Here is a 13,826-nt window from a genome sequence, read left to right as displayed (position 1 = left end):
TATTGAGGCCGCACAAATCATCCCAAGTCAATCGGAGGAACTGTGTCATTTATATTTAGAAAATATCTTCACTATTTTTTTGAGGAAAGCCATCATGCCGATGAACAGATGGTTGCATTACAGGTGATATCTAGGCTTGTGCAAACGTTGCCAAATAATTTAGGTAGCTTCCAAACATCACAAGAGGTCGATGGTTCGGGGGTCAGTCTCGAGTCAAGGCACGAAGAGAGAAGGGGTTTACTTATTTACCATTTAACAAAATTGCAAAATAAATATTCAATTTAATTATTTGATTAGTGCAATCAATTTTAAGTTGGGGAACACCCCTGGTACAAATAGCATAGCTGAAATGGAGGCAGACGTTTGGCTCTCGGGTGTCGCTGCATCCGATTTTTAAAAAATAGTAATTGCAAAGAAGTCAAAAGATGCTCAAACTTTTTAGCAACAGATATGATTAGTGTTATATACTCGTGTAAATTCGCTAAGGAATGACTTTCATGGTTTGTGGGCGAAAAAAATAATTAACACTACATACAAGTTACCATTCACACTTTTTGTCCTCTTTTTTTTCAAAAGTCTACTGGAGATTTTCATTGGCAAAACTTTTCATACAAGAAAAACAGAAAGTCAAATTTGTTGCCAATTTTTTTATTTTTTTTATTTTTCCGCAATTATTAATTTAGTTTTTCATAGCAGGTGCATATGCACCTGACAGCCAAGGGGTATTTTCCATAGCTGGCAAAGCATTAAAAGTGTAAAACCCTAGACGAAGGCAAGTCATATACTCCCTCCGTCCCATATTTGTCGCTGAAATATAGGACGGAGGGGGTACTAGATTGCCAAACAAGGTATAACTGCAAAACATTGCAGAGTAAGATTAGCAGATTGCGAATTCCAAACGGAATTAATTAGTAGATTTTCAACATAACAAGATCAATCCTTGGTTCGTCATGCTACAGATTGTGAACATAACAAGATCGACTAGAGGTAAACTGGTCGCGAATGTACAGGATACCTACGCAGCAAGTTATACATATACATATAGCCCTATTGCCCTAATGTCGTCAGAAGATTGAGGTTCAGGAACCTGGCTGCCTCTGCTGTTCATGGTACTCCTGGATGGAAGAGAGGACGGCGCGATTTGGGACGAGATCACGATTTGCTAGCGGCAAGTTCGTCATCGGAGACCTGTTGTTCCCGCCATCAAACCAGCGCCTTATGGCTTCTGCTTCGTAAGTGAATCCATCAGATGCCACTTGAGGATCCTTCATAATATCCTGAAATGTACAGGTTTACCACCCGGCGGTCATTAGGCAGGGAATCTTTTAGACATGCATTATAACCACTCCAAGAAACGAAGGGCAAAATATGTTATTAACTGGCCCCTGGCAGCCTTCAAAATTTTGTTGTCTAACCTGTTTCCACATCAATAAGAAAATTCCTATCCTAGTATAAAAACATATCCCCAGACCCCAAGCTATTGGAAATGATAGAAATGCTGACAAAAGTTATTACCATGCGAATTGGACAAATCAAGTGGCCAGGCGCGGAACTTCCTGTAACTGCCGATTGGACATATGGCCATGGGGCTGCAGGAGGCTTCCTGATAAGGGGCTCAACAACTGGCCATACCTTTGTTAAGAGATCAGGTCGCTTTTCCCTCGTCATTTCCACACAGCTAAGACCAATGACGGCTAACTGCTTGGCTTGTACATAAGGCCAGTTCCCTGCTGATTTATCAATCAGCGTGTGCAAGCTATTATTCTCCAATGCTTCTGAAACTTTCTTTGCAATAGTCAAGGGAGGCAATCCAGTCAAGAGACACAGGATGATAACACCCAGAGAGTAGACATCAGAAAGGGGTGTGAGCTCTCCGGTGGTGAGGAACTCTGGGTCCAGGTATGGCAACCTGGCTGTCAGAGCTGGTTGGTGGTTGCCGGGCTGGAGAAACAGGGTTAACATACCAAAGTTGCAGATCTTGCTTCTGAAGTTGGCATTGGCAAATATGTTACAAGGACGTAGATCGCCATGGACCAAAGCATGAGGCTCACACGAATGCAGGAACAGCAGCGCAGAACAAATCTCACCGATGATCTGTGTGCGGATCTGCCACGAGAGAGGTGTAGAGCCATTAGCACAAACAATGTGATCTTGGAGGTTTCCGTTTGGCAACCACTCGTACACAAGAGCTGAAACTTCAGAACATTTTCCAATGCAGTTGACAATGCTTGGATGTCTGCCTTGACGAAGAATAGAAACCTGTGATGACCTTATGTTAGTAACAGAATCAGCTAAGTGATACATTAATACAGGCATAGGCTACCTCTTGTTGAAATAAAATATCAGATCTGCATAGCTTGATAGCTACTGTAGTATCGTGTATAATGCCTTTATATACACGTCCATATTCGGTGTCTCCAACCTTACACAAGTCACTGAAGTTCTCCGTTGCTTGCAGCAAATTTGTGATGGGAAACTCGAGGAAAATCTGAGGATTCTGATCCTGCAGCTCATTCAGCTGTCGTACCGCATTGTCTCGCTCACGTTTAAATCGCTGGCATTCTGCATTGCATTGGTGTATCTTATATGTTGCTGCTACAAATTTATAGTGTACTTTTAAACAATGGAGAATGAGAAGTTAGACAAGTTCTTGGTTAGTAGAACTACCCATGTTTGCCTTCTCTGTTTGAAGGTCAGACTGATGTTTTAACCTAGCAACCTCCTCTTCCAGAGCTAATATCTTCCTTTGCTCCCCCTACATGTAATTCTTGTCATTACGTAAACGGCACCTTGCTAGTTGCACAAACTACAAAATACAAGGAACTGCAAGGAATACATAAACGTTGGCACATATAGAGGCAAATCAGATGCCAGCATCATGACATCAATAACAGCAACAAAAAGCATATGTTTGTTCCTCCAAACCCATACTCAACTGTTTACAAAAATAAAACTTGGGAAAAGCTGAAAATAACAACAGAATCAACGATCAGCTTGGCATGAATCATAAAAGGGGAACGAGGGGCAGATATAGTAGGGGTAGATGTTCACATGAGTATATTTGCTTTTCAAACTACCGACGAAATACCGATACGACGATAAGGAAACAGGGACATGGGATACAGCAATTCTAGAAACAGCAATTCAGCGATACGGCGACTATACAAATAATTAATAAAATGTACATAGTGTCAAAAAAGGTCCTAGATTATGGGATGGAGGGAGTATGTAATAAGGATAAACAAAAAAAATGAGATGTGAGATGACATCAAAATATTGCCCCATTAATAAAGACAGTAACAACAGCAGGTAGCAGCAGCCATTTTTTTTCAACATTGCCAGCAGCAACTCAGGAGGCGTATAAAAGAAGCAGCAACAGCACATCAGCAGCAGCCATGTAAAAAAAATGTCGTCAGTCATGACTCAGACAAATCCAAGAGCCAAACTAGAAAATATACTACGTGATGATGGTATTGCCGAAATAAGGATCCAAGAGAGAAACCTAAAAAAGAAGACGAAAAATATAATCATGCCACCAATAGCAGTGAGCTAGAATTTAAGTCTTCAGAGATGGGAAAGTAAAGCACCGGAACAACTGCCTTCAAATCATGAATACGCTTGAAGAATATTTCAACAGAAGGGTATGCATGGTGGCTCAAAGACTTCGAGCTTTTCTGGTAGCAAATGATATCCCCATGCCCAATCTGCAAGAAGAAAAGGACCAAGAAAGTGTTTAAAAGGGCATGGAAATGTGAAGACGCTTGCACGAAATACATACCTGTTTTTTTTTTTTTGAAAGGTCACTGGGGGAGAGGTTCCCCGACCTGAATTTTTCATTTTAAAACGCCCTCAGTTGCAGATATTTACAGCAGAGACAGAGACGAACCTGGCTTTCTGAAAATGTAATATTGGCATCTATGGCTTCACACATGGCAGAAGGTTCGAATTTGATTTCCTGCATATTAAAATGAGAAAACATAAAATGTGGTGGTGAAAAACTGCATTTCAGATTAGTAGTGGCAAGATTGCAGTAAAGCAAAACCTGACCTCATATAATTCCATTTCCTCATCTGCACAAAAACCAGCTAGACTTCTTAGTTTCGGAAGAATATCTGAAGGCCTTGATGAAGCTTTTACAAACAGCATTCCAATATATCTGTGAGCCTCATTCAGAGAACAGAGTATAAATTAAAGATATCAACTGATAAACAAAAAAGAACAAGAGAGTTTTAACTTCTAAGTAAAAGGTACTGACCGTATCTGCGTTTGTTCTGGGTCATAAAGCTTTAAAAACACTAATCCATCATCGTTGCTCAGATTTTGTGGGGAAGAATCATTGAGCACCTACAAGGAGCCAATAGCGAGAGAATTTAAATAAATAAGCCGTTGGATTGAACAAGAAGGGTCCTTTTTACAGACATCCACAAAGGTAAATATAAATATGTTCAAGTTCAGGTTTCAGGATCAACCTCCAAAAACAGCTTCACACAATCAGGATTCAGGAACAAGAAGGTCCTTGACAATAGTTTATGAAGGCTAGTCATCTGCAAGAGTAATTATTTGTAATTATCCTTTCATATAAGGCATCATTGGTTGCCTAGGTTGCATGAGATAGACAAGCTAGCACAGACTACAACTACAAGGTACGGCGCTGATTGGTTGCGTGTACTTCATAAGTGCGCCAGGCTAGCTCAAACCCTGAGGGGATCCCTTATTCTTGCTGCAGTGGAACCAAAGAAGGCTAATTTGAGTTTCTCCATCATGCAGCATTAGAATTGTGCTAAACTCATGATTAGTTTAGTAATTATCGTGTATTAACTATGAAACATTTGTAAGCATGAATTAAGATATAGTAAGATTATTAGCCGTAACATAAACATTGGCTGTGAATTCTTAATTCTGACTAGCAGGATCTTATCCCTTAAATGGGTGGTTACGCTAGGATGCCCTATAACAGCTTGGTTATGGGTCAGAGGACCTAGGCAATGGCGCTCGCCCTCATCTAAGCACTGGCGGGTGCTCCTAAACAATAATATAGGAAGATACTAGAGAATGTAGTATATTTCTTTCTTCGCACAATAGGATATGGATGATAAGATGCTAAAAAATAGATACACCCATAGATAAGATAAGAAAAAAGACCAACCAGGGAGCAGGGACTAGCTCCTGATGTCACCTTTTTGTAATAAGAAAATAAGCCAGGCATCCTTAAACGAAGTGGGCTGAGTGCAAGCTCGCATAGCCACAGCGACACCCAATTTCCAATAGATAATAAGATGATAACAACCAAACTAACTAGACACAAACGGGCTACTCCCAAAGTTCTGCCAAGAAGAATTGTATCAAGAACCAGTAAGAACATAAGTTGTCTAAAACGGCAACCAGAACGTAGCATGAACAATGCCTTCTTACAGATAGATTGTTTTCTTCGGTAGAGAATGGCCTAACAGGACGCCATGTCCCGTTTTGCCTTTTACAAAACAACCAGAGGCGCTGAAATTGAGATGGGATGCTGAACTCTACTGCAATTTCCTCCTGTGAACAACTTAACCAATTAATACTGAAGTCATTATGAACCATCAGAAACAATACGATGGAAAGGAACATATTTGTCTGCTTGCACAAGATATATCTATAAACAACATAAAAATAGAAACTCGTCATTCAATCTTACAATTGATGGAAAATAGAAAACCCTGCTGATCATCTGGAATTCTTCAGCTAAAACATTTGGGGTAGAAACTTCTTAGCAAATTTAATGATACTAGTAATCATGTACGTGAAATGCACGTCAATATTAGGCAATATATCAATTGCATTGCACACTTATGTTTGGCAGCAGGTTGATATTTGGTAGAATATAATTAATTGGTAGCATTGGCGCTGATATCAGGTATGCTATTAATTAGGGGAGGATGCTAACCTTGTTTGCACTAAACACATGGACGGGTGAGATGTGTTGGATCTCCGCAACTCGCTCTTTTCATATTCAATTTAGAAGTATAGAAGTATAGATATAGATAGAATGGACCATACATACTAAAAACTATAAATGCAGCTTGAGCTCCATAGCCCCCTTTCTCTGTTATACTAAGAGAAGATGCTGAGGGGGATGATCATGTGGCACATTTTGTTTTTTGGAGTTGAGCTAGGTGAGATGAAGACAAGTTTAGGAAGCCCCAGCCTAGAGATTCAAGTTGAGGGAGTCAAGTGAGGAACTTGTGATAGTTTAGGGGGTTCTAATGCAGTTTTCTCTTTGCAATAAGGTACACCAATGCAGAGTGATGAAAGCCAATCTCTATATAGCTCTCTTAAATAACATGCAACAAGTCTACGACCACTCAAACCTGTTATACTCCATACTTCATTGAAGAAGGGGTGAAGTGGAAAATTTGTACAGCGACTCATGATTTCCACAATAGACTTACATTAAAAAAAGGGGTTAGCACATCTAGATGTGCTTTAGCAAAACTGTTAAAAAAATCACATGAAAATGGCCTATTACTTAACAACAGAATACAACATAGCACACACCCAGAAGCAGAGATGCTAAAATGCTTGCAGGAGAGGACTAAATGAGAGATCCTCTACCTGCTCAGCACAAAAAATTGCTACGGGCTAAGGCAAGGCCTAACTTCTCCTAAACTAAAAGCCTCGTTATCTCAGCTCCTTGAAGTCTTACGGATAGATCTGTTAAAAAGTACAAAATCCTATAGACCAAATTTAGGGTTTAAGCTTTTTAGTGAAACAGTGGTCCTTCTAGTAGTTGAATAAGGCAAGGTGGTACCTTCAATCGGGACATAGTCGTGTTATCCGGGATCTGGAAAGCCCTCACCCTGTCGAAGTCGACGAGATCAAAATAGAAGCCATCGTTTCCAATGTGTGAGGACAAATCTTCTTCCCTCGCCACCTGGGGAAAAGCGGGCAAAGAAACCTCAAATTAGATCGGAAGCTGGTCATCATAGATCCCTGCACCGCTGCCTCGGATCAAATATTCATCGGCGTAGAAGTTGCGGCAGGAAATTGACAAAAAAAACTTCAGAAGAGGGGGATTGCGGACCTTTATGCTGATAGCCCGAGGTGGCATCGCCGCCACGGAGCGGCGAGAAGGAGATGCCGAACTTCGCTCGCCGCGGACAGCTCCCCCTCGAAGTTGTGCGAGGCAGCAGCGCCGGCGTATGCAGTCACCGTGGAGGTTTAACGGGGTGTTTGCGGTTTTCTCTTGTGTGGAGCCCGCAATTTTTTTCCGCTCTCCCACGCCCTTAATTGCCCACCAGCCCTTTATTCCCACACCGGCCATCCTCCAAGCCTTGAAGCGTGGGACCCGCGCAGGTCAGAGCAGCATTCAGCTCGGCGACCGTCTACCTAAGCACACAGCACAAAAGGAAGCTGCCGCTTCAGCTCCCTTTTCAAACTTCTTTTACGAAAATAATTCAGATCTGTTACTCCCTAATTTCCGGTTTAAAGGGCTCGTCTCAAAAAAAAAATAGATTTACATTATATTAGAGCAACTTCAACGGGGCGATTCAAACGGACGCACACTTTGTTCGCTTTTCATCCATTTGGGTCGATCAGGCGGACATGTGCATCCGCTTTTTGATTTGGATCTGCTGGTGCGCCCAACGGAGGCATACCCATTTTCATCCACGTGGCCGAAACAAAGTTAATAAAGTATAATTATACATAAGGTTGGTCGTAATGGAAAGTATCATATACTAGTATCATGCATATGATACTAGGCCTTCTTTGATTTGTAGGATTTTTGTAGGAATTATATAGGATAGGATTTGCAAAGGAAAAATTCTTTTGAAGCCCTTTGGTTTGTAGGAATGAATTCCTATTCCTATGTAGGAATCAATCCTTCACGTTTTGGAGGGAAAAAATATTAGCCTAGACTCAATGAAAAAAATCATATCCGGAAGCCCCACGACGGAGTAGAAGGAGCGGCAGGAGGTACCACGGAGGTGGTGCTTGGGGCTCCGACGAACGAAGGCGAGCAGTGATAGAGGAGAAGATCCGTGGCGATGCTCTGAAGGCCATCAGCCATGGTAGTTGTGGCTGTGCGCGCACGCAAGCGGCTGCGCGCGACACGTCGGTGTGAGAAATCGGCAAGCCTTTTCCCACATCGTTCAATTGATTATCTAAGATCAGATAGAACGAGCCTTCTACAAGGACAGTGGCGCATCGAGAGGATGGTGGACAGTGGCGCATCGCCGGCGCGGATGAGGAGATTGGAGCAGAGAGGGTGAAGATGGAGCCGTGCGGGGCTGGAGAAGGAGATTGGAGAAGAGAGGATGGTGGACAGTGGCGCATCGCCGGCGCGGATGAGGAGATTTGAGAAGATAGGATAGAGCCGTGCGGGGCTAGAGAAGGAGATTGGAGAAAGAGGATGGAGCCGTGCGTGCGCTGGAACGGTCGGCGAAGAGAACGGAGTAGTGGGTGCACGGCTGGAACACAGGCGGGCCAGCTCGTGTGGGCGCTGGATGATGGAGTCATGGAGAAGAGAGGATGAGCCGTGATGGATGTGGATAAGGTCACGGGAGGAGAAAGATGGAGGCGGTGAGGCACGTACTCCTCAAAAGGATCTCTCTCGGGGTGGGGTGGGGATTGAATGCCTGTTGCAACTGCTCCTTTCTTTTTCTTTTTTAGGGATGTTGCAACTGCTCCTACGTGCACGCACTGGCTAAATCAACTCGATCCATGAAAATATAGAAAGTATGGACGCGGATGCATCTAAGTGTATTCTTAAATGTCAACTTTTTATCACGTTGCAAACAAGTTGCGCTTGACAAAAAAATCCCATGATGCACTATGCTTAGATATAACATTCAGTTTTCTCCCGTTGCAACGCACGGGTATTTGTGCTAGTAAAGTATAATTATACATAAGGTTGGTCGTAATGGAAAATATCATATACTAGTATCATGCATATGATACTAGGCCTTCTTTGATTTGTAGGATTTTTGTAGGAATTATATAGGATAGGATTTGCAAAGGAAAAATTCTTTTGAAGCCCTTTGGTCTGTAGGAATAAATTCCTATTCCTATGTAGGAATCAATCCTTCACGTTTTGGAGGGAAAAAATATTAGCCTAGACTCAATGAAAAAAATCATATCCTATGCACCAAATGGCATCTCTTTCTCTATAAGAATTGACATGCATATCATTTCACTTCCTATAATTTTCCTATTCCTATAAAATTCCTATCCTATGAACCAAAGAAGGCCCTAGTGTATGATACTACATCCGTAGTGCATAGTATCATAGATGACTTCATTTATTAGCATGCATGACACATAGTAGCAGAATATTTAATATGATACTCAACCCTCTCTTTCTTCATTTAATTCTATGTCACCTCATAAAATTTGCCTAGTTGGCATGCATGATACTACTTATCATACTTCCATTATAACTAGCCTAAAATGGCCGGTTAACCGTCGGCCAAAGTCCACTTGAACATACTAAACATTAAAAAAACTCTAAATGCCCGCACGTTGCTCTAGTGGACCGCCTTGCCCTTGCCCTTGTCGTCGTCGTCATTGCCGCCAGTGAGGTCAATGAAGACAGGAAGCGGCCAACCCAACCAAACGCTGCTTGATAGGTCGCCAGGGCAGCCTCTTCCGACGTCTGCTGCGGTGGCGAACGCACGCTCCTCCTCATGTTCCTCAAGCCGCAATGTCTCCTCGTCACGACGCAGCTACTGCTCCCGGCGCATCTGCTGCTCGCCGTCGGCCTCCTCCTCGGTGAGCCAATGCGCCTTCCAGCGCTCAAGGTGGGTCGCCTCCTCTTCCAGCGTGGAGACATAGTAGCAGGGAGGCGCGCTCACCCACTCGCGAAGCTAGCCAGTCCACAAATAGGACTCCTCAAGCCAAGTGGGGGCGGCGGCGACCGCTTCCGCGTGGTCATTGGCTCGCGCTTCGGCTCCGGCTCGGCCTTGGGCTCGACGAGGGGCGGCACCAGCGGCGGTGGCGGGACGAACATGGGCGTATGGACGGAGTCCCCTGCTGCGGACAAGGCAAGGGCATGCTCCAGCCCATCCCAACAGACGTCCTCCTCGAGCCGGCTCGCCTTCAGCGCGTGCTGCACGGCCTCCTCGAGGGCGGCTTGGTACTCCGCCTCCGCCTCCTCATCTTCCGGCAATACCCGCGGGGGCGGCAGTGGAACGTGGTGGTCGATGTGGGGGCCGCGGCGGCACTCCTCCTCATGCACTAGCGCAAACTGATGTCGCTTGAAACTACGTCGGTATTTCCCCAAAGAGGAAGGGATGATGCAGCACAGCGGCGGTAGGTATTTTCCTCAGATATGAAACCAAGGTTATCGATCTAGTAGGAGAACCAAGCAACACAACGTAAACAACCCCTGCACACAAATAACAACCACTCGCAACCCGACGTGTTAAAGGGGTTGTCAATCCCTTTCGGGTAACGGCGCCAGAAATGGCACGTGGACGGGAAAAAATTGTAAATATTGATAGACCGAACGCCAAATAAAATAAATTGTAGCAAGGTATTTTTGGGTTTTTTGGTTTAATAGATCTGAAAATAAAAGCAAATAAAAAGGTAGATCGCAAAGGCAAATATATGAGAAAGAAGACCCGGGGGTCGTAGGTTTCACTAGTGGCTTCTCTCGAGAAAAATAGTAAACGGTGGGTAAACAAATTACTGTTGGGCAATTGATACAACCTCAAATAATTATGACGATATCCAGGCAATGATCATTACATAGGCATCACATCCAAGATTAGTAGACCGACTCCTGCCTGTATCTACTACTATTACTCCACACATCGACCACTGTCCAGCATGCATCTAGTGTATTAAGTTCATGGAAAAACGGAGTAATGCAATAAGAACGATGACATGATGTAGACAAGATCCGTTTATCTATGGCGGTAGATATAGATCCCACCTTTTTATCCTTAGTAGCAACGATACATACGTGTCGGTTCCCTCTCTGTCACTGGGATCAAGCACCGTAAGATCGAACCCACTACCGGGCACCTCTTCCCATTGCAAGATAAATAGATCAGGTTGGCCAAACAAAACCCAAATATCGGAGAAGAAATACGAAGCTATAAGAGATCATGCATAAAAGAGATCAAAGAAACTCAAATACTTTCATGGATATAAAATGATAGATCTGATCATAAACTCAAAGTTCATCGATCCCAACAAACACACCGCAAAAGAGTTACATCATATGGATCTCCAAGAGATCATTATATTGAGAATCAAGAGAGAGAGAGAGAGAGATGAAGCCGTCTAGCTACTCACTACGGACCCGAAGGTCTACAAAGAACTACTCACGCATCATCGGAGAGGCACCAATGGAAGTGGTGAACCCCTCCGTGATGGTGTTTAGATTGGATCTGGTGGTTCTGGACTCTGCGGTGGCTGGATGAATGTTTTGTCGACTCCCCTAGGGTTTGGGGAATACTTGGGTATTTATAGAGCAAAGAGGCGGTCCGGGGGCACCCTAGGTGGGCACAACCCACCAGGGCGCGCCTAGGCCTCATGGCGCGCCCTGGTGGGTTGTCCCCTCCTTGGGACTCCCCACAGGTGCTACCAGGGCCCAATATCTTCCTTCTGGTCCATAAAAAATCTCCGTAAAGTTTCTTGGCATTTGGACTCCGTTTGATATTGATTTTTTGCAATGTAAAAAATATGGAAAAACGGCAACTAGCACTTGGCACTATGTCAATAGGTTAGTACCAAAAAATGATATAAAAATGATTATAAAACATCCAAGATTGATAATAAAACAGCATGTAACAATCAAAAATTATAGATACGTTGGAGACGTATCAGCATCCCCAAGCTTAACTCCTACTCGTCCTCTAGTAGGTAAGTGATAAAAACAAATTTTTTGATGTGGAGTGATGTTCATCATGTCATATCATATTCTTTTCTTTATAGCATAGAAAATTGGAATTTTATGTGACTCAAAGCAATAGTCTAGTTTTGACATAATAATTTAGATACTCAAGCATATCAACAAGCAACCATGTCTTTCAAAATGTCAACGCTAAAATAAGTTATCCCTATCCCATCATGCTCAAACATTGATCCATTCATCAAACACACTCGAATATTAACTACACCCAATACTTAAGCACGATCATATTGCCTCCTAGTTGGTGCTTTTATAAGAGAAGATGGAGACTCAAAATAAAAATTACATAAAGTAAAAGATAGGCCCTTCATAGAGGGAAGTAGAGATTTGTAGAGGTGCCAGAGCTCAAAGCGAAAAACTTAGAGATAAAAAAACATTTTAGGAGGTGTATCCATCCCACCAACGAAAATGACTTAGAGTTCCCAATACTTTCCATGCATAGATATATCATAGGCGGTTCCCAAACAGAAAATAAAGTTTATTCCTTTTTCACCATAACTTTCACTTTCCATGGCTAGTCGTATCCACGGTTGCCCTCTGATAACCCACAAGTATAGGGGATCGCAACAGTTTTCGAGGGTAGAGTATTTGAGGGAGTCCTGGATTAGGGGGTCTCCGGACAGCCGGACTATATCCTTTGGCCGGATTTTTGGACTATGAAGATACAAGATTGAAGACTTCGTCTCGTGTCCGGATAGGACTCTACTTGGCGTGGAAGGCAAGCTAGGCAATGCGGATATGTATATCTCCTCCTTTGTAACCGACCTTGTGTAACCCTAGCCCCCTCCGGTGTCTATATAAACCGGAGGGTTTTAGTCCGTAGGACAACATACAATCATACCATAGGCTAGCTTCTAGGGTTTAGCCTCTCCGATCTCGTGGTAGATCAACTCTTGTAATACTCATATCATCAAGAATAAATCAAGCAGGACGTAGGGTTTTACCTCCATCAAGAGGGCCTGAACCTGGGTAAAACATCGTGTCCCCTGCCTCCTGTTACCATCCGCCTTAGACGCACAGTTCGGGACCCCCTACCCGAGATCCGCCGGTTTTGACACCGATGTTGGTGCTTTCATTGAGAGTTCCTCTGTGTCGTCGTCATTAGGCTTGATGGCTCCTACTATCATCAATAGCGATGCAGTCCAAGGTGAGACTTTTCTCCCCGGGCAGATCTTTGTGTTCGGTGGCTTCGCACTACGGGCCAACTCGCTTGGACATCTGGAGCAGATCGAAAGTTACGCCCCTGGCCACCAGGTCAGGTTTGGAGGCTTAAACTACATGGCCTACATCCGCGGAGACTTGATCTTCGACGGATTCGAGCCCCTGCCTTGTGCGCCGCGCGGTCACGATGAGTATGATTTAGCTCTACCATCGGACAGTGTTCGAGAAATCGCACCGGTAGCCTCTCCGACCCTCAATTCGGAGCCAGTTGCGCCATCCATGGATGGGTGGATAGACCCCGCCATGGAGGTCGTATCCTCTATGGCGATCGAGCCGAATATTGACCTTACCCTTCACGAGAGCCGTGTTGCCAAACTGCCGGATCCTTCCCCGGCCACGGACTCCGAACCGCCTGCGCCCGTTCCTGTCGAATCCGATTGGGCACCGATCATTACCTCCACGGATATTTTTCAGCACTCGCCCTTTGGCGACATACTGAACTCATTAAGGTCTCTCTCCTTGTCAGGAGAGTCCTGGCCGAATTACGTCCGGCAGGATTGGGATGCGGATGGCGAAGAAATTCGCCGCCCACCCACCACCCACTTAGTAGCCACTGTCGATGACTTAACCGACATGCTCGACTTCGACTCCGAAGACATCGATGGTATGGACGACGATGCGGGAGGCGAAGAGGAACCACTGCCCATAGGGCACTGGACGCCTACTTCATCACATGACGTATACATGGTGGACACACCCAAAGAAAATA

The 13,826-nt window shown here is 44.0% G+C and overlaps 1 protein-coding gene across 2 annotated transcripts; it reads right to left on the bottom strand.

Annotated features, from left to right (window-relative positions):
- Positions 1-885: 885 nt before the first annotated feature.
- On the bottom strand, positions 886-7,300 carry LOC123189967 (U-box domain-containing protein 57). Of its 2 annotated transcripts, none has more exons than XM_044602504.1 (12): positions 7,061-7,300; positions 6,788-6,910; positions 5,413-5,535; positions 4,470-4,544; positions 4,256-4,344; positions 4,048-4,156; positions 3,887-3,955; positions 3,588-3,704; positions 2,668-2,755; positions 2,324-2,592; positions 1,516-2,259; positions 886-1,277 (listed from the first exon to the last, which is right to left on the bottom strand). In XM_044602504.1, the coding sequence occupies exons 1-12, from the start codon at positions 7,298-7,300 to the stop codon at positions 1,080-1,082; spliced, it is 2,244 nt and encodes a 747-aa protein (XP_044458439.1). In that variant the 3' UTR covers positions 886-1,079. The 2 variants fall into 2 exon arrangements, with proteins under 2 accessions (XP_044458439.1, XP_044458441.1); XM_044602506.1 differs by having other exon boundaries at positions 2,324-2,562.
- Positions 7,301-13,826: the final 6,526 nt, after the last annotated feature.

This window comes from Triticum aestivum, chromosome 2A, assembly GCF_018294505.1.
Source record: "Triticum aestivum cultivar Chinese Spring chromosome 2A, IWGSC CS RefSeq v2.1, whole genome shotgun sequence".
Lineage (NCBI taxonomy): Eukaryota > Viridiplantae > Streptophyta > Magnoliopsida > Poales > Poaceae > Triticum > Triticum aestivum.
This window is presented reverse-complemented; position numbering and strand designations above follow the sequence as displayed.